The 18,174-nt window shown below is 52.9% G+C and overlaps 4 protein-coding genes across 4 annotated transcripts; 2 read left to right on the top strand and 2 right to left on the bottom strand.

Annotated features, from left to right (window-relative positions):
* Positions 1-2,687: 2,687 nt before the first annotated feature.
* J4E86_009726 (uncharacterized protein) lies at positions 2,688-4,171 on the top strand (the record flags this gene model as incomplete). The annotated part of the gene is made up of 2 exons (XM_051450228.1): positions 2,688-3,871; positions 3,931-4,171. 2 exons carry the CDS (start codon positions 2,688-2,690, stop codon positions 4,169-4,171), a joined length of 1,425 nt encoding a protein of 474 aa, XP_051298616.1.
* Positions 4,172-11,974: 7,803 nt separating this feature from the next.
* On the top strand, positions 11,975-12,490 carry J4E86_009725 (uncharacterized protein; the record flags this gene model as incomplete). The annotated part of the gene is made up of 1 exon (XM_051450227.1): positions 11,975-12,490. One exon carries the CDS (start codon positions 11,975-11,977, stop codon positions 12,488-12,490), a length of 516 nt encoding a protein of 171 aa, XP_051298615.1.
* Positions 12,491-12,742: 252 nt separating this feature from the next.
* J4E86_009724 (uncharacterized protein) lies at positions 12,743-14,408 on the bottom strand (the record flags this gene model as incomplete). The annotated part of the gene is made up of 2 exons (XM_051450226.1): positions 12,743-13,384; positions 13,437-14,408. 2 exons carry the CDS (start codon positions 14,406-14,408, stop codon positions 12,743-12,745), a joined length of 1,614 nt encoding a protein of 537 aa, XP_051298614.1.
* A 2,829-nt stretch (positions 14,409-17,237) lies between these two features.
* On the bottom strand, positions 17,238-18,174 carry J4E86_009723 (uncharacterized protein; the record flags this gene model as incomplete). Its single annotated transcript, XM_051450225.1, has 2 exons — positions 17,238-17,921; positions 17,971-18,174. 2 exons carry the CDS (start codon positions 18,172-18,174, stop codon positions 17,238-17,240), a joined length of 888 nt encoding a protein of 295 aa, XP_051298613.1.

Below are 18,174 nucleotides of genomic sequence, written 5' to 3'. Positions count from 1 at the left end.
AGATGCTCGAACTGAGGAAAAGTGATTGGAGTGATACCTGGAAATTGTTGATTGGGGCAATATTGTAACGGCAGCATTGTTTAGAATTGCTGCGACAGGATACAAGATGAGCTTGCTCTCGAGGTCCGAGACGCCTGTCAGCATTAGTTAGGGGTGCATACATGGAGTACATGTGTCATGCCATGCTATCTTTAGCATCAATGAGTAGTATTGCTGATTCATTTACCACGCGAGAGATTACAAGCTCGTCTTCTACGTGTAGAGTCGGGTAGACGAAACATGTGTATGAAAGGAAGGAAGCTGGAGATTGCGACTCGCGTTTGTTGAGCGCTCGTTCATGCTGTCGAGTTCTTCAACATCATCAGGCATGTTCATCATGAAGGTCAACCAGGAGTAACTTCTCGGCGTGATAGTAATGCTAGCCCCATGGATGCAGCATGGTGGTTCGGCTGATCAGTGCATGTCGTTCAAAGCCTTAGCGGGGCATAGAGTCACGACGCACTGAACGCTCGCGCATATAGGCAAACTTGAGGGGCAGCCTTTGACTCAAGTAAGGCTGCTTTTGATAGCTGTAGTTTGCCGCCTCATCTACAGACGCCCAGTAGATGCGTGACGAACCTGGGGGTGTTGAGGCTTAGCTGAAGCTGCGCTTTCCCAGCTGAACGCCTCGCTCAGAGTCCTCCGAGTTGCTCATAGAAATCGTGGGTACCTAGAGCATTCGCCTGGCAGGCCTCCAAAAGAGCTCGGTTCAACAGGCCATGGAAGTGGTGAGGGCATCGCCTCACTGACGTACAAATGCCCTGTGAGGCAAAGTGTGGGGAAGGCTATGAGTCCATCGTATCGAGTAACAAGGACGCCTGCTTAGTGGTCGAGCCAAAGGGTATGTGCGGGCTAATCGTCGCCAACTGTTTGGTCAGTATGCAGCAATCACTGCCCTCCTTGATGGCACCATCGGACGGATCCTCGGTCAGCATCTGAATGGAGTGGACCTGACGACGTCTAGAAGCCTTGGATGCAACTGATAGACAGCCGTAGCCGACTTCCCAGCGAAAATGGAGACATGAGTGGATGGACGAAGTGGGGAAAGAATATGCAGAACCATTGGCGTGGAAGGAACGCATGGGAAAACAGCACTGGCTTTTCGATGTGCTCAGCTCTTTCATCTCAACTACTATCGGATGACGGGTTTTCAGATTGATCGGTTGTGACGATTGAAAGGCTCTGCGCTGTTGTTGTCGTGGCTGGTGTGCGAGCTCAACACGTAGCCCGTTCTGATTGGCTGCACAATATCCGCAGTGAAGCGTTTCTTTTCTCCAAGAGCAGGAGATGTAGCATGACGCAAGAAAGCCTTCCTTCGTTACTACGTCGAGGGCAAACATATTTATCGGTAGGCAGCAATATATGCAGCGATGACACGTTTCGGTGGTATTGCCCAGGTTGAGGAGCTTAGCGTGCAGGACTATTAGCTCCTTCCTCTTTGCTTCTGTCACAACCAACAACCGTCTTTCGCGCAGGGTGATCTTTTCGATGATCGTGCTCATCAGCCGTGGGCATTCTGGTCCCTGGGAAAACGGTGGAGAGGGCTAGCTCCCGGGCTGCGTAGAGGCTGGTCCTTGCCAGCGCAGCCTTGTAGTAAGCCCGCAACGGAGGGGTGAATCAGCCATTGCAGCACAGGACCCGACGATACATGGGCATCTGTCGCATGCGCATGGACGTGCAGTTCCGATGCGCAGCGCGCGACCTAGGTACTAGCTGGCGCACATGACGTCGCTGGGGTCGGATAGGCAGCAAAATCTTCCCACTATCATCTGACGAAGACCGGGAGAGCCCGTCGAAGAGGCCGTCTAGAAGTCCGTCGGCCTCGCGATACACGTGGGATGATCACCAGGGAGGGAGCAGGGAACGTCCCGTAGGCGCCCGGTGCCGACGAGGAACCAAAGGTCAGCATCGGGTGAGCCTGTCCAACATGGGATGCCTGGCAGGTCGGCCGATCAAGCGGTGTCGAGCGAGGCTAAATTTGCGTCCTCTCCGCGCGCGCTGAGTGAGCACTGGATTACTACGCTGGATGGCACAGAGTGCAGCAGGTGGAAGGCTCTGTTTGGTGACGCCGTAGAGGCTGCCGTGAGCGTTTGGCGAGGCAACGGTGTGTGCTGGGGGAGGGTCAGCAGCTCGCAGTGATTCGCCCAGCCATGTCTGCATCGCTCGATGCGGGCAAGTCAGGTGGCCAGCGGTGCCGGCGATTTGCTGGATGAAGCCAAGGGCGTTTTGTGGGTTGCAGCCATGTCCGTGGGCCGTGATCGAGGACTCTGCGCGGGATCAACCAGCGTCGAGAACCCCGCGAGACAACTGCAGCGTCCAGGCAGCCTATTTCGTCTCTCCCACGCCATGCGCTGCGCCTCGATTCGCGCTGCACTGCTGCTCGAAATCCGCTGCGTGTATTAATCCCCGTCGGTCCTTGTCTCCGCCCTGCGCCGGGTCACCCTTTCGTGAGCTGTCTCAGATCGCTGCGCCGCCTGCTTCACTCGTGCGCTTGACCCTCACGCTCTACTTATACGCTTGTTTGCTTTGCATGGCATTGTCGTGCCATCCCCACCCACATCTCGGCTTCTGCATGTTCAGCCAATACCCCATCCATCCCATATCATTAATACCCCATTGTCCATCACTGCAAGACATCACGTTACATCATGGCGCCCAACCCACACTGGCGGCAGCACCAGTCGAGTAACAGCACCGCTTCTGGCCGCAGCGACAACAGCACCGTGTCGGCTCGCAGCGACGCCAGCGACCGTTCGTACGACACCGCGCCGACAGAGTACAGCGACCGCAGACCGTCGCTCATGCACAGCGAGACCAGCCACGCCCGCCTCCAGGGACGCGCCCGGGAACGAGACTACTTTGTGCCTCAACACAAGGTCGACCGCTATCCACAGCTGCCGCCCCGCTCCTCCGTCGACACATATGCCTCGACATCAGAAGAAGACCTCGCCGATGAGCTCGATGATGACATGCCCGACTACGATGTGCCCACATACCGACACGAGCCACTAGCCTGCGATGCCATCCCTACCACACCCCGCGACTTTGGGGAGCTCTTCCCTACGTCCAAGCGCCTATCCATACGCCACGACGACTCGACCATAGACGGCAACATGAACCTGAGAGTGGACACACAGGTCGAGGAACGAGGACACCGGAAACAAAGCTACACCCTTTTCCATCTCCGCATGCAGGACCTTCGCACACGCCAGTTCTCGCTGCGCCGATACTGCAGAGAGTCTGGCCGTGAGGTCTGCCACTCGACGCGCAAGTACCAGAAGCCAGCCACAGAGATGCGGCCAGTCCTGCAACGCGCAAGCACAGCCCTCGCTAGTCTGGTCAAGTCCGACTCTCGCCCCTCAACATCAGCAGGTCTGAAGCGGGCCGACTCCGGCTATGACTCCGTGCAGGGCAGTCTTCATGACGACGACGACGATATTACGCGCTCCGAGTCACGTCCGAAGGCAGTGGGATACTCAAAGGGCCGCGCCTTAATACCAACCAATACCATCAAGCTCGAGTTCTCGAATTACGCACACCTCGACGTCAAGCGCCGCGGTGCCAAGTCATACAAGAAGTACGCCTTTGAATACTGGGGCCACGACTACTCCTGGAAACGCATCGTCAAGAAGGAAGGACGGGACCAGCAGGAATCTGTCTCCTACTACCTCGTCCGCGATGACAACGACAAGGAGCCGCTTGCGCATATCTGTCCTGTACGCTTGACGCACGAAGAGGCGCATGAGGAGGCTGCCCGTGGTGGCTGGATACCACCTTGTTATATGCGTGTCACTGACGACAAGATCCTACGCTCAGACTCAGACATTTCCGAGTAAGTCCATTCGATGGCGCAAGCCGTGCAAAGTAACAGTCAGTTAACCCAACGAACAGTGTTGTTATGGCGACGGGTCTCATGGCTCTTGTGGACGACTGCATCAAGCGACGCTTCCACTCCAAACAGAGCACGCAGATGCACATCCCGCTTCTCAGAAATCCGTCATTCAAGATGGCCAATTTGGAATACATTGGCCCCAAACGCCTCATCGATGAGATGTTCAGCCGAAAACACCAGGATGGCAACATACCCAAGAAACATCCTTCAGCGGCACGTTGGTTGCCGACGTCCGTTTAGTGTCTGCTTTATTTAGCTCAAGTTTGCGTTAGTACACGTTCAATCAGTATCGGGAAGCTGCAGCCTGTTCTCGCATCTTGTATCACCAACCTGTCAGAAACATTCTGTTGGGATGGCTACCTGCAGGCAGGCGCAGTCTTAGCATTGCTGGTGGTCATGTTCTCTTTTCACACCTTGGTGTTTGGCATCTGCGCCGTCTTTTGGTCTGCAGCATGCAAAGCGTTGTTTGTTTGCTGCATTTGTTGAGCCTTTTCTCATTGCACAGGATACCAGCCGGCATGGATGTTCAGCACATGCACATAGCACCGCCCGTTTTGGTTTACGAATCGCCACGTTATCATTCTTGGATCGATACATACTGGGATCGAAGTTACGATACCACATTTTGGAACGAATAATGACCTGAGCTAATTTTGCTCTATACAATTGGTTCGCAATCTGCCATACGTGAGAGTAACATATTTCCATCAACGACATGGGTACGACACGGCACGCTTCGGTATTCAAATTAAGCCGTGCAAGTCTTGTGCCCGCACAGCGCTCATTGGACTGCATGTTTCGTTTGAGAGAGGTGTTTGCTTACGTGTTAGGATAATCTAGAAGACCAGTTCGTTCTTGAGGCGTACAATCCCGACAGCTTAGGATTGACAGCTGACAGGTGATACGACGTCGAGCACACGCGTGGCACATGGCTAAGCTCGTCTTGCATCGACTGCTGGGAGCACATCGCCACATCGCACTCTCCATGACGCTGAACCTCAAACCCGCATCTCTCTGCTGCATTCAAGCATGTTCGATCACGGCATCAGCCCAACGCTCTCCGTACGACCCTCCTCCTCGGCCCCATGAAGTCTCAAGAGAGAATGCGGTGATTTTTTACTACGCAGCTGATACGTAATCGCGGCGAGCGAAGTGTATCAAGGATATTCTTATCGTTGAAGCTACTGTATCGTAGCAAGAACATTGTCACGGCACTCGACGATGATTACTCGAACTAACCAATCAGGACATCTTTTCCATCAAAACTGTCGCAATCACATATTCCCAGCCATGCATTTGCGTCAACGGAATTGCATGGGTTGACTTTCGCTTCACGACAGTCGGTCTGCTCATCAATCTCGGGCTGCGGCTTCATATCCCATGAGGAAGGTCAAACAATAAGCAGGAACCCGATGCCTCATCATTTGGTGTCCTGATTCTTTCGCTGCTTTGTGGTACCTTGGGTCAAGTGTGGGTGTACAAGCTCAACGACCATCCGCTCTTGCCGTCAACAGCGCTGCTAAAATGCATCATCCGCCTCATAATTGACGGACATTGTTTAATATCGTTTGATGTATTCGAAGCATTCTTTACCGAACCGCCTCTCTCGGTATGATATCATTGCCGCCACAGCGAAAATTAGGCAGGGTCCTGTTGAGCACTACTGCAGAGTGTCTGCATAATGACCTGGCACTCCACACTAGCCTCATGTTTTGCAGCCATGTGGGTACGCGAACGTGCTCTTGGGCTGAAGTTGTAAAGCACCCTCACGCTGCAGCCTCAGGTTCCAATTGCATACTGTTCATGCAGCTTTCCCAGTGCGGGTGTTGTTGACAAGCATCTCATCCGTACCGCCTCCCAGCAGCTGCCGACAGACTGTCCCCAACTCTCCGCAGATAATAGTAGGCTGCGCATGGCCTAGACCATGCTTGGGATTCTCGCATGCCCCATCGGCCCGCTCTGGAGCGCGTTCGTCCAGCCCAATGGCTCGGGTGTGGGAAACTCGTTATTGGCCACATAAACTGAGTGCTCCGACGGCTTCTAACAGCATATGCGCATGTCACTTGCGAGAAGAGCATGACCGACGAGACGGATGCTTGCATACCCTCGTCACTCACTACCATATCTGTCTGCTTCTTCCGTCTATAATGAGGCTCTGTGTCGCTCTTATATGTTATAAGTAGCTGCGCCCTTAGAATCGCTGCTAGGCTTGTCGTATCGAGCCAGTCTCAACCCTTTCTTAGCCATCTACCTCTATCCCTTGCAACTTATTCCTTGTCTGCTACCCTCACTCGTTCTGCGTCTATCCAAAATATACTTATCATGGCCAATCGAGATCCGTGGACGCAGCGCCTTCGAGGTATGCCTATTCGTTTCAGTCCTTGATTTAACGCACACTGATGCGCTTTCCAGATCATTGCCTGGCAAGAGGGCTACAGGAACCAACCTACACGGATCTTTCTGATCGCCGTGGTGAGTCAAATCTAGCATATTGATCCGTCAATACAAATTCGCATATCACTAGCTAATATCCATATTAGGCGGCCGGACAGCCTGGTCAACCATGGTCACTATCCACGGTTCCAACTTCCAGGCGAGATACTGGTACGATGTAAATTATCTTCCCAATGCAAAAGAAGACGCTGCCGAGATCGCGCTGCGCACTCTGACTGGGACTACGAACCAAAGTCAGTCACCGCCGCCTGCAAGCCACTATCGAACCATTGGAAGTCGACAGGACTCAGCTGTGAATGCTGGGTAGCTAGAATCGCCGTTTCTGCTATTGAGTAGCCTTCGCTGCATACTCGATCTCTCTTCGTGGACCTGTCAAGTCTCAAACACTCTTTTAATCACGGTAGAAAGCGGTCAGAAAGGAGCGTTGTGGCATGAATATGGAAGAAACCTGGAGGGCGGCGGCTTTTTTGTTTACATCATATCTGTTGCTAATTAGAAAAATCTTTACATGTTATTGAAACATGCACACATGAAGTTGTACAGTCGTCGCTTCCGCCACTGCTCGTTGATGGTACACTAAACCCTAGCGCGCTTGTTGAACTGACGTCGCTTCATCGTGAAGCTTCCTAGACAGTACGAGCTTTTTCGCGTTGTACTTTCCCCATCGACCCATGCACTCAAGACATACCGACGGCATCGACGGCAAGCGGGGTGGTGTCGGCTGAAACTTCTGGATCTCGTCTCGCCAACCCTTACCTAGGTAGTGGAGAGTCACGTCTCCACTGCTACACCGCGAACACCTGACCGCAGATCAGATAAGGTAGGGAATGCAATTGATCAGTACTACCCAAGACGATGTGTAGGCGCCCGGCACCTGCTCCCCGCAGGCGAGTTCGTTCATCCCGACTAGCTGCCAGTGCAGCCCCACCCCTCTCGACTCGAATGCACGCATCAGAACGTAAGTGCATTTGACAGCCTAATGCCCAGGCTACTTAGATTCCGGCGAGCGGCAGAGATGCTGTGCAGATACGATCTAAGACTATCCGATGCATCATACGTGGCCGCATATTCGTGGTATGGCCTGGGAAGCGACCCAAGGGAGAAGGTCTGCCAGCGTTGTAGCCTCATTAGCAACCCAAAACCCATGAGGCCATAACAGCGTGAACACGTGCGGCCCAACGCTCCATGTTCAGGTCTCGATCCGATGCATGATGCCCGCCGAACCTGCGGGCCACGCCTGACGCTTGCATCCAGAGGATTCCGCAGCTGAAGGATCAGTTCGTCCAACAAGCCACGTCGCATATGCATCTCATATACGCGCGATACTTGTGACACCTTAGATGTGGGTTCACAGGAGCCAGGGATCGGGGACATCGCCACGCTTCTGAATCACATTCGCCGAGTTTCGCTACGAGGAGGGACTAACATGCGCCTAAACATTGAAAACTTCATCAGCGCATGGTGAAGGCGTTTCATACGGTGTAGGAATTCTTCCTGTAGTGGAAACAGTCCGCGAGCACGGCTAGGGCAGGTGCGTAGAGTGTTGATCTCTTGGCTACACTCGAGGCAGGAAGTGTGTGGTTAGGGGACATGCGCCAGTCGCCTCTCACAGTGTTTTATCGCCAGGTTGTGCAAGGCCTCCGCGGACCGTGGCGAAGAGAACGCCAGTTGGTGCTGATGTTTGAACAGGCTGGTCAGCATATTGACAAATCGTTGGCTATGCACCGTTTTGATGGAAGCGCCAAACTTCTCACTTGCGGACCCCACGCCAACTTGTAGGAGAGCAAGAAAGCCGCACTCATTCTTTGACGTCTAAGATTACGTGGTGAGTCTCAAGCCGGTTGGGTCTCTCGCCCATGATATACATGCTATTAAGATACAGGCTGATACTGCAACGGTACAGGTTTAGGGACTCTTCCAGCATCCTCTGGTTCGGGAGGTTCGCCGGTCCGCGTTTGTGTGTAGTATTACCGCAGAACTCATGCTAATAGATAGTGAGACATTTTTCTATGCCTCCATCATCAGCGATATTGCGAGCAGCGTGAGATGCTGCTTCCGGAGTCATCAGCTAAAGGTTTAAGTATTTGAAGTGCTGCAGTAGGTGATGGTTGCAACGAGTGACCTGCCAAATACGTTCACTCCCTGCGAGAGCAGTGGTGCAGATCCCGGAAGTGCCGTGTTCCGCCGATGCAACAATCTCGTCTTCATCAATCTCACTGAATTGCATCGAACAATGACACCAACTGGTTGAGCTATTTGTTGTATACTCTTCAAATGACAATCCTTTTACAACGTCTTCTCGAGTCTTCGATCCTTCTCAGACAGCCGGCATAACTCCTCGAACACAACACATAGCTCGTCTTCGCCCACTCCTTAAGGATCGGACTGCTGCATACACGCTTTCTCAACGCATCGTGTAATGAGGCATATCCCACCCCCTTCCCGCCTTCGAACCCTTCCTTCACACCGTTGCAGACGCGCGAAGCCTGTACGTACGAACTCCGCTGCGGCGACCACAACCAAGCAACACATTGGCGCAAAAGAACTAACATGACGCGGAGACTTGTCTTAAGACAAGACTTAGGTCTTTACCCAGTGTTCTCACGCCTCTACGATCGAATCGAGTCTCCTACTGACGACGGACACCCCGATTACGCGGATACCCCCCTCGACGAGTTCGATTGCGGCACGAAATCTCGCTTGGTTCAACGCCCCGCATGAGAGAAGGCCTTTCGTGTATCGAACTGCCTCTCAAACAGCTGGCATCGACAGATCAGCTTCCACTATCCTCCCTGTCGCGATACGATGAGGACAACGCCTTTGCTTGGGGGGGGTTTGTCAACCACAGAATCTGGTCGAGTCAGTGCAATAAATACGGGCATAATGAGTTCGACTTGTGCAGAATCGAATGGAACGAATCGATGCTACCGTTGTGCTCGAGTACTCTCTAGCACGAACTGCCGCGTTCTACTCAGCTTGGCAGCGCGAACGAGTGGCTTCTGCTCGCACTTCCACCAACCCGACTATTGGATCCAACAATTAGCGCTAATGTGTGTGCAAGCAGCAGCACCATTGTGGCACAGCTACGCAGTGTGTACCGCTTTTGATCTGTACCACTGAACTGTGCCACTATTCCCCACGCGCCTCTGCGAACGCTTCGCAAAACCGCAAAACCGACGAGATTTGGAACACCAATGTACGTGAACCCGATACATGCTCGTAGCAGATTTCGAACGCCGAATTAGACAACAGCCGCACGAAGCGCCGCGCTGGCGATATGTCCTGGTCATGACTAGCGACACACACTACCGAGGCAAGAGCACACTGCAGGTGGTCGCAGGCAGAATTTTACACCATACACGTCTGAGAGAACCTGGAAGGCTTGGATCTCACATGCATCACACCGAGGCACGCTTTCTGCGGCAGTTGGGAAGGACTGCAGTGATGCTCTTTCCGCTCGGAAGTTTTCCTGCTGAGCGTCGCAACAATGCGAAGTTCGGAGATGAACGGCGAATAAGAAGCTCATGCAAAGATACCGAACCCTTGGGCTCGTAGATTTTCCCGAGTCGCAGACGATACGCAGGCTTGCAGCCGAAGTGGGAATGATGGGCGTGCGGTAAGTAGCGGCGATCAGGCCTTGCAGCTGCACATGTGCACGCAGATGACCATGAACCCAGAGTGAGCTTCGCGACCCTGCACAACGGTGCAGAGGAGCACTCTACTCTCATGGTTAGATACGTAAAGGGTGCGCCAAACACAGGCTGTCTGGAACTTAAACACCGGACCGAACCGAAGGCGTCCGGGGCGTGCCTTCCGCGTACTAAGACACTGGCTCCCGCTGGCTGCCCAAGTGGACACGCCCTCCTCAGTCTACAAGTCCCAACGACATGTCGAAAACACCCCTTCTGGCATGACAACCCTCAGCCATGTGTACGACGCGTTCTTCAACAAGCTTTACCGACCGGCGATCCTTTCTCAGTGACGTTACGCATACGTCGAATGCACCTGACCACTCTCGCAACGCACGGGCATCGTCCTCCAGATCGAGGCTTCCGACAGTTCCGCCATGCGTCAGTCCTCCTTTTACAGCAATGTGGAAAGATTGCAACAGTCCACTGATTGCGTTTCCCTGCACCACGTCGCAGCGGCTGTATCGTGCAATAACGCACTTTTCATGACTTACCTTCACTTAGAAGCAGACCGCAAAGCCGAATAAGCTAACAGCATAGAACCGACTACTTATTCGAAGCGCGCATGAATACCGACCGTCCCTCCACAATTGCTACGCTCGCTGGCATCGATAGCCCTAACTTCGGTTGAACCTACTTCACCCTCATCGCGTTCGATTCAAGACCACGTACACGATCAGTTCAGATACTTCAGAGTTTCTCTACACCCCAATACTGCTTCGATGGATGATTCTTCGACCGCAATCGCCAATCCTTCTCCTCTTCCATCTCGAAAGAACTGCCGGCTATATACCTGTAGTACTGAGGACTGCCTTTGTCTTCATCCTTCAGACACGAGCACATTTCGACTTCAGTATGCATATCGAATGGCTCTATGTGCAACGGACAGCCGATCAGGGCAGAAGTGACAAGGAATGTCGGCTGAATAGTCTCTAGGCTGCGAATACAACGAGCGTGTTCGTACTTATGCCGCCTTACACCCGGGATAACAAGTGTTCCGATTGAGCTAGGCTCTTGTGTCAGGCCATTGCTACTACAGAGCCGTAGTCAGTAGGTCTGTCGTTACCAGAAAGTAGCCGGAGCGATGGAATCCCAGTATAAAGCGGAACCTCATCAAACGCAATCCAGTGGGTTTTTGGAGCCAGATCACACGAACTCCAAGCATGCAACGATGATATTACAAGTCTTAGGCGGCTTTGAGAAGCAACAGGTGATATGGCCCTCTGCCCCGATAGACAGACATTGGCTATGGCGTTTGACGTTGTAAGTAAGTCAGCCGCTCAGTTGTTCCCACTCACCAGCTCTTTGACCTATCGCATTTCACCTTAGATCCATCCATCTCATGTCTTCTTGGCACTTTCGGGTTTTGATAGCGAACACGGCCAACACGCAAACATTCTCAACAGAAAGTAATTCGTGCGTCTGATCGCTCAGCGACACGACCTTCCCACTACCGCACCACTTCTACATTCAATTCGATAGTTCCACAGTTGCGCGATACTTTACCAGCGAGATTGTGAACATTCGTTGTCTCCAACCGTTACTTCGACGTCACGGTCGTCGTTCAGCTGATTGGACGGACACAGTGGAGCAACGGGAGCACCCGCAATAGTACCTTGCTCTCTTCACGACCAACTTTCTTGAAGACAAAACAAGCGTGCCCCATGTCTTCAGCATATGCGCCAACCTCAAACAGTAGTGTAAACTTACAGTTTGCGCCTTTCCCGTTTTTCGGGACAATTGAACCCTATTCCGTGGCGTACCGTGGGGATCCGCATGTACTAGGTAGCACTGGTAATTCTCCGCATTTAATGAAGCGAACCACAGTCGTATCTTTCTTCCATTTCAAGAGTTCCAATTGCACATCTTCATCTCTTGAAAACAAACCAGCAACATTACCATGAGCAACTACACCGCAGAAGATCCGGCGACATCTGCCTTGCCCACCTATACAATCCTCCGGGACACAGCGCTCAATTTCATCAGAGCCCAAACACTCGACACGAATTCTCCAGAACGCATGGACTTTGATCTGATGCGTACCTACTGCGCCCCTTCCTTTGAACACTCATGGGGCCACAACTACGCCGTCTCTCTCACTCCGCCTCTCCAAGGCACGCATTCTCTCGATGGCTTCTTCTCCCATCTACGGTCCATGCTTCCCAGACTTGAATCCTGGAAATCCAATGTCACAGACATCATTGTCGATCCAGTCAAGATGAAGGTCGTCCTGCGGATCAGCTTCATGATGCAGGCAAAAGGCGCGACGGAGGAGCAGATAGTGGAGAATGATTTGCTGTGGATGATGGAAATGGAAGAAATGAGTAGCGGCAAAGTGGGCATCAAGAAGAGTATGGAGTTTCTGGATGGCGCGGCGGCGGGCAAGTTGAGGGAGATTATGATGGGAATAGCGTAGGCTTCATGCTGAACGAGAAGAGTTTGACTTTGCAGCCTTTCATAGCTGTTGTTTATAGACGTTGAGGTCTCGCACTTCTATCCTGACGTACCAGACGAATGCCATCTAAGTTGAGTTGTACCATGCCTATAACTCCGTTGCTACCGGTCCAATATGAATATCGCCAACTTTTCTTTCGCTAAAGGTTTGATATGCGTGCCTCGTGGTTAACCGTTTTCTCATATACATCCTGTTTCATCATCTTTACTCCATCTAGTTGGAGTGCCCATTAGTGTTTCCCTGTCTGACCATCCAGGATAGCAAGTCCACCTTTGTGACAACAGCAACAGCCTTTGGCTCGCCATCGACGCGCTCAGTGACAACAGCCGCGCTGTTCCACTCGAAGAACTTGTTCAGATCGCTCAAGCTGGTCTCCTTGGTGATCTCAACAAACTCCCTTCGTCCCTTCTTGCCACCCTTCTGTGTGTTCTTCGCGTTGTCGCCGTCGAGCGAAAGACGGCCAAGGTCCTTTACGACCTCGTTCAATTTGCGGAAATCGAACATGACCTCTTCGACGGGCGACTTTGGTGTGGCACGACCGGCAGCGATGTAGGAGAGCAAGTTGCCGAGGGTCACTAGACCGACAAGACGCGCCTTACCGCCGGAAGAGTATGTGCTGACGGGAAGTTGGTCGAAACCCTTCTCACGCATTGTTTCAATGGCTTCACTGCAGGGCGAGTTCGAGGGAACGGTGGTAACGGGCTTGAGTCGTAGGGAAGCGATGGTGGCGCCGTGGAAAGCGTCGGCCTGCTTGGTGGTAGAGAGACGGCGAGTGTTTGCGCCGTTCGTGTTAGGTGTTAGAGGGGGCGTAGGGGGGAGAAGGTCGTTTGCGGCAAGCCAGTCGTCGTCGACGAACTATGATATGTTAGTATGGCAGAACAGTAGCATAGGACAAAAGATGACGAACCTTGCTGAGGTAGCTTCTAATGCTGTCGGGGAGGATGACGACGACAACATCATCTTCGGTGAGGTCCATGTCTTTCGCGGCTTCGACCATGGCAGCCATCGCACTACCAGACGAACCACCGCAAAGAATGCCCTCTTCGGAGATCAGCCTGCGCGCGTAAAGGAAAGATGTCCGATCGTCCGTCTTGTACCACTTGTCCACAATCTTCTGCTCCAGGACGTCAGGGATGAAGTCGTATCCGATTCCCTCAACCTTGTAGCCCTCGTTCACGCGTTCGTCGTTCAGGGTCGCAGGAAGTGCGAGTATACTGCCGTGTGGGTCGGCAGCGACAATCTTGACATCCTGCTTGTGTTTCCTCAGACCGCGCGCTAGACCTGTGATAGTGCCTCCAGTTCCTGCACCAGCAACAAGACAGGTGATCTTGCCGTCGGTCTGTGTCCACACCTCCTCGGCCGTGCCGCACTCGTGCGCGAGCGGGTTGTCGGGGTTCGAGTACTGGTCGAGAATGTGCGCGTTCGGAATCTCCTTGACTAATCTCCTCGCGACGCCGATGTGGCTCTCGGGGCTATCCCATGCCGCACTCGTCGGGGTACGAATGATCTCGGCTCCAAGCGCCTTAAGAACCGCCACCTTCTCGGGACTCATCTTCTCGGGAAGTGTGATGATGGTTCTGTATCCCTTTACTGCACCCACCAAAGCCAGCCCAATACCCGTGTTACCAGACGTAGGCTCGATGAGTGTGTCACCAGGCTTTATGCGACCAGACTTCTCGGCGGCTTCGATCATGCGAAGCGCGATGCGGTCCTTGACACTGCCGCCGGCGTTGAAGGCTTCGACCTTTACGTATACAGTGGCACGGATGCCCAGGGATTGCGGAATCTTGTTCAGGCGTACGAGGGGCGTGTTGCCAATCTGCTGCGTTATGCTGTCCATAACCACAGGTGGGATGGCGGGGCGCGTCTTGGTAGACATGGTGGCGGTATTCGTGTGCTGAGGCGTGTATGTGATGCTGGAGTATGTATAGTGAGAGTTTCTGGAAGTATAAGTAAAGAGAGTACCCGCACGTCAAAGGCGAAGAAGATGTCGTAATACAGATGCAAAGTTGTCGCGCAGAACAAACTCGATGGCCTGACCCGCAAATAGCCGCCGCCGCGCTCAAGCCACCGCTAGTAGATCCTCACAACGCTAGCCGGATACGCTCAATCGCCACTTTCACGCCGCCGCCGCCGCCACTGTCAGCTGCCTAGGCACGTGATGGGTATGCATAACATCTATGAATCAGCATCTCGGTAGCCTACTAACAGTCAACATGGTGGCATCTGAATTTTAAGTACTCATCACTTCTATGCCTGTTCAGTTTGGTGATATTCTGACATTGACTTAATTCGCTCCATGGCTGCAAGATGGAACCACGAACAGCTCTCTGCCATTCTCAGCTCCACTCGATCAGGTCTGAATCGAGCTTCCGTTGACCCTTCATTTCCAAATCTATCCCGCGCGGATGAGGAGGCCATCCGCGACGTGGACCCATCATCCACAGAAGCACGCATACTATGTACCTTTCAAGATCTTCTCACTCATCGAATCAATCCCAAAACAGCTGCAAATATCCTTGGTTCACTGACTTCGGCGCATTGCTCGTCGTCTATACCTTGTGATGCGAGCATACTCTGGGGCGCCATTTGCCATCGTGGCGAGATATGGCCGGAAGCAGAATTGAGGATATTAGCCGACTTGGTGGTAGAGCTCGCGAGGTTGTCATACCCTTTACCAGAATATCCGTACGATACAGATGAGCCGGTTCAGGGCACCAGCAGCTTTGTGGACTTACCTGGCTTCGGTAATGAGCTCATGGGTTACTTGCAACGTACGGACATGAACAACTCTCATGTGAAAAGTCTCAGAAGCTGACAATGTTCGGTCCAGGTCCAAAGTGTTATAGTCTGCAGTTCATGACCTCTGAAGCTCGCACAGATGCGACGTTGAGGACGGCTGAATCAATGACGGAACGCATTGTCAGTGGTGATGTCGTCCTAGCTGTCAGGGACCTTTACAAGAACATCAATACCTTCGCCGCGCTTCTTAGCTGTTACCATATTCGCGGTACACTGCCACAAAAGAACGTGGACTTTCGTGGTATGGCATACTATCCAATCGTTGGTGCCCTAGAACACGAACTCAGCCCCAATGAAGTGACCCAACATCTCGATGGTTCTGCTGCTATACCTAACCAAGACTGGGCGGCTTTCAGGTCATCACAGCCCAGTATTGAGCTTCCGGCGGCTACACAATGGCTGTCACTTCTAGGCTACGATCTTTGTAACGTACGGATTGACTCTGTAGCACCAGCCGGTCCTTTGTGGAAGGCCCAGGGCGGCGAAGATAGGATTACGGTGAAAAGATGGCAGTTCTGGCAGAATAGACTACGCTACTTTGCCTCAAACCATACCATTCTGGGCGATGGGATCAAAAATGCATGTAGACAAGCAGCAGATCGCATGGACGAGGCGGCCTAGTTGAGGCATCGTGGTGGTTAGAACTGAGCTATGTGATATGACAGCACTTTTTCTCAAGACTAAGGGGTAAATTCATCATCATCATGCTTCCAAATTGCGATCTTTTCGTCCCTAGTGAAACCAAGAAACTGATTTCAGCAGCGGTATGGTCTTGCTCCTTACGCAGAGTTCTGTCTGGCAGACATATAGTGTACAAGCGCCTGTGCGGTGAGCTTCCGCTGTCGCAAAGCGAAAATGTCGACTGAAAGGCCGACGCGGGTACAGGCGGAAACTAGGTAAGCAAAGATGGTTGGAAAAAGAAACAAGGAAAATCCAAAGAAGAGTCACTACCAAGATGCGACAGCCGGATGTGGCGGCGCAGCTTGCAAGAGCAAAGGAAAGGAAAGTGCTGGCAAGCGACGAATGACATGCATGCCACTGCAGAACTGAAATGCGGTAGCAGCGTTTTTAATTCGCATCAGGATCAAAGGTATCAGCTGTCCGATCAGATTACGTAAATTGAATACAAGGACCAAGGGAACCATTCTTCGATCGAAGCGTCCTCGGCTTTCTTGAGCATTTCGGCCGGTTCGATTCCAATTCCGCCTTGTCAACATGTAAGCAAGCCTCGGGGCATGGAAGATGTATCTACCTCAGCACATCTTCGCTGCTCAGTCAACAGGGTCCATACGTCATCGCCGACTCGCTTCGTGAGTTCTGAGCCTTTGGGCTCGAGGAGACCGAGCTCATGAATCTTTGCCCGAACCGGTTGGGTTAGAACGCTAACAGGCGTTGGGAAAACATGTGTCTTCTTGGGAAATTTGACTTTGGTCGAGGGGAAATGAGCGCCATGGCCGTCACTCACGAGCGGAAGATACTAGTATTCGATATCGCTTTACCTCTGAGCTTGCCTCGGAACAATCGCCTAACGACATACGGAAACATCGAATAACAAGAGAAACAACAAATACTGGGTGGTGTTTGCTCTGCACGAGACGTAGAAGAGCAACTGTTCTAAAACGTGCATTGTCAGGTGTTAAGGGTATCATCCTCGTACTTCGATGCGCTTGGCGGCTGTAACAGACGTTAGATCACCTCGGTCTCGAAGGAAGAGGCAGTCAGGCCGCAAAAGCCTCACGATTTCAAAAGTGCAACAGCAAACTTGATAATCTACACGCGTTAGTCATGACCTAGATCAAGGTAGAATGGACCTACTAGTTCCATTATTCAACGAAGGGGGTATCGATGTATCGGTACACACTCGAGCCTCGATCCATCCTACCCTCTGTGGCCACCTGTAGCTTCTTCAAAGCTGCTCAGCAACCCACTGCCACCATTGCTCCACATCAGCGCCCTCCTTACCCGCCTGAACATTACCCCCAATCACAGTCACACTCGTCCCGCTCTCTCTCATCTGCTCAAATGTGAACACGCCCTCGCCGCCCTCACCCAGCCACTCCTTCTCCTCATCTACCTCATCTTCGCCACCATTCAACGCAGCACCTGCATCGCGAAGTGTCTTCGCCCTGTTACTCCTGACCTCAGTGATTGTCTTCTCGAGCGAGTTCTTGACAAGGTTTGCGGGCAACGCCGTGAAAAGATCCATCTTGTTCGCCGCAACAAGGACAGGGATCTCCTTTGGCCCTTTGCTTGTGGTGGCGTTGGTGTAGCGTTTCTGCAGTGAGAGGAGGATGTCGTGGAGATACTCTCCTGCCTCGTTCAGTCCGGCTTCGTCGCCTAATTGAGCGGCGTCGACGACGAATATTATACCGCGGATGTTCTTGGGGTCGGCAAGTTGGGAGGTCGCATAGTGACGGAGCTTGCCATGGCCAGGCGTGTCGAGGAGGAGGAAGTTGCGAGAGCGCTCGAAGGCTGGGTCGCCTGGTGAGCGGTAGTGCGATGACGCGGGGACGTGTGGGCTGGGGAGGAGAGCGGAGACGGTGAGAGGTGTGGTGGACGTGTGCGTTTGGGTTGTAGCGTTGCGCTCGGCCTGGCAATTGTTAGACGGTACGGGAGCATGGGTTTGGGGGATACGCTACCAATGTCGTAAAGGCCGTCTTTCCACTGCCGCTTGGGCCGGCTAGCAGGAAGGTGGGAAGTTGCGCGGCTGCGGCTGCCTTCTTGTAGAGGACGGTATGCAGTAGTATGGGCAGGCAGAGCGCGACGAGGAAGGTGATGAGGATAGTCGACAGGTTTGGGGAGAAGGCTGCCGTGAGCCAGCTGTCCTGATCGTACCACGCCAT

Source organism: Alternaria arbusti (genome assembly GCF_024043155.1).
Source record: "Alternaria arbusti strain BMP 1465 chromosome Unknown scaffold_18, whole genome shotgun sequence".
Lineage (NCBI taxonomy): Eukaryota > Fungi > Ascomycota > Dothideomycetes > Pleosporales > Pleosporaceae > Alternaria > Alternaria arbusti.
This window is presented reverse-complemented; position numbering and strand designations above follow the sequence as displayed.